The sequence below is a fragment of the Empidonax traillii genome, unplaced genomic scaffold (genome assembly GCF_003031625.1).
Source record: "Empidonax traillii isolate 1590-97213 ecotype Southwest subspecies unplaced genomic scaffold, ASM303162v1 scaffold6838:size5620, whole genome shotgun sequence".
In the NCBI taxonomy this organism is placed as follows: domain Eukaryota; kingdom Metazoa; phylum Chordata; class Aves; order Passeriformes; family Tyrannidae; genus Empidonax; species Empidonax traillii.
In genome coordinates this window covers 1-1,631 of record NW_020962031.1, presented here as the reverse complement: position 1 = coordinate 1,631, position 1,631 = coordinate 1, and the positions used below count along the sequence as shown (strand labels likewise).

The window sequence follows — 1,631 nt, the reverse complement described above, 5'->3', positions numbered from 1 at the left end:
TTTACCATCAGCTTCTTCTTCTTGTCGTAGCGCAGCTTGGCCTTCTCCTTCCGCTTCTCCTCCAGCACCTCCGTCACCTCCCGGTACTTCCAGCCCACCTCGTGGGCCAGCCGGCCCAGCACCGCGAACTGGGGGGGCAGGGGGTGCTCAGGGGGGTCCCCAGGCCCCCAGGAAACACCCCCAGACCCCCCTCAACACTCACCTTGCGCGTGGGTTTGAGCCGGATGATCTTGAGCGCGGCCGGGACCACCATGCGCTTGCGCTGGAGAGAGAGGGGGGGGATTTTAGGGGGTCACAGGAGATTTGGGGGGCCACTGAGGGGTCCCAAGGGGTTTGGGAGTGAGAGGGAGGGTCCCAGGAAGGGAGTTGAGGGGTTCCCCCCCGCCAGTGTCTCAGTGCTTTGGTTTCTCTCAGGAAAGCCTCGGACAATGTAGGTAAATGTGACATCATTGACACAGGGGGGTGTTGGGGGGTCCCGGAGGGAATTTGGGGGGTGTTCCAAAGGGATTTGGCAACCCATAGCACTGAAAGGGGGGGTCCAGGGGGCAACTCAGGGAGCCCTGGTCAGAGTCCGAGGGTCCCAGGCCAATTTTGGGATGGTTAAGGTGGGTTTGGGAGCAGCCAGGGGGGTTCACGGGGGATGGGTTTGCAGGGGGTACCACTGGAATTTTGGGGGGGGCACGGGACCAACAGGAATACAGAGGGTTGGGTGGGTCTGGTGGCCCCGGTCTGGTTTTTTGGGGAGGTGTTCCCACCTTGTCGTAGGGGGGAGGGATCCCGTCGAACACCTTGAGCCGCTCCAACGCCGCCTGGCCCCGCTTGGTCTTGTGGGGCAACATCCCTGGGTTTTTAGGGGAAGAAAACAGGGGGTCAGGGGGTGCCCCCAGCTCTGGGGGAGGGTCCCCGGACCCCCACTCACCCCTGACGGTGCGCCAGAAGATGCGGCTCGGGGCGCGGAAGTGGAAGGGCCCCCGGGAGGGGTTGGTGTTCATCCTCTTGCGCAGGAACGCCAGGAACTTCACTGGGAGAAAGAGGGGAGGAAAAGGGCGTTAAACAGCCACCTCGGGTGGAGGAAGGGGTTCGGGAACTCCCCGGAATTCCTCCGGGACCCACAGGGGGGTTTCACTCCCCCAAACCCCCCCAGACTCACGTTTGTTGCGGTAGAAGTTGCCGGAGATGTTGATCCCCTCGCACCGAACCACAACCACGCGGCGCCCTGCGGAGACACGGGGGAGGTCAGGGACGGGCACGGGAACCCCCCCCGGGACCCCCGCGGTGCCCCCCACGCTCAGCTGGTAGTGCATGAGGGCGGCTCTCATTGCCGTGACGCTCCACAGCCTAAGGGGCTCATCACGGCGCGGGGGGAACTCAGGGGTGTCCGGGGGGGGTCTCCAAGGGGGTCCCGGGGGGGGGGGGGTCTCAGGAGGGTTCCTGGACTCACCCAGCAGCACCTGCTTGGCCACGATGGCCGCCAGCCGACCCAGGAGGTGTCCGCGCCCATCGATCACCAGCACCTGCGGCACCGGGGGGGGAAAACCGAACGCGCGTTACTGGGAGGGTGACCCACCCGGGGGGTCACCGGAGGCTTCGGGGGCCTCCACGTGGCCGCGCCCGCTCCGCATGGGCCGCAC

General features: G+C 65.7%; 1 protein-coding gene and 1 non-coding gene across 2 annotated transcripts; both read right to left on the bottom strand.

The window, feature by feature from the left end:
- Positions 1-5: 5 nt before the first annotated feature.
- RPL13A (ribosomal protein L13a) lies at positions 6-1,622 on the bottom strand (the record flags this gene model as incomplete). The annotated part of the gene is made up of 7 exons (XM_027911261.1): positions 1,568-1,622; positions 1,442-1,525; positions 1,151-1,216; positions 920-1,021; positions 756-841; positions 203-262; positions 6-128 (listed from the first exon to the last, which is right to left on the bottom strand). Coding segments are annotated over exons 1-7 (576 nt in total), but the record flags the coding sequence as incomplete, so codon positions are not given.
- Positions 386-458, bottom strand: LOC114073528. The gene has a single exon (XR_003574345.1). It is a non-coding gene; the product is annotated as a small nucleolar RNA SNORD34 (small nucleolar RNA).
- Positions 1,623-1,631: the final 9 nt, after the last annotated feature.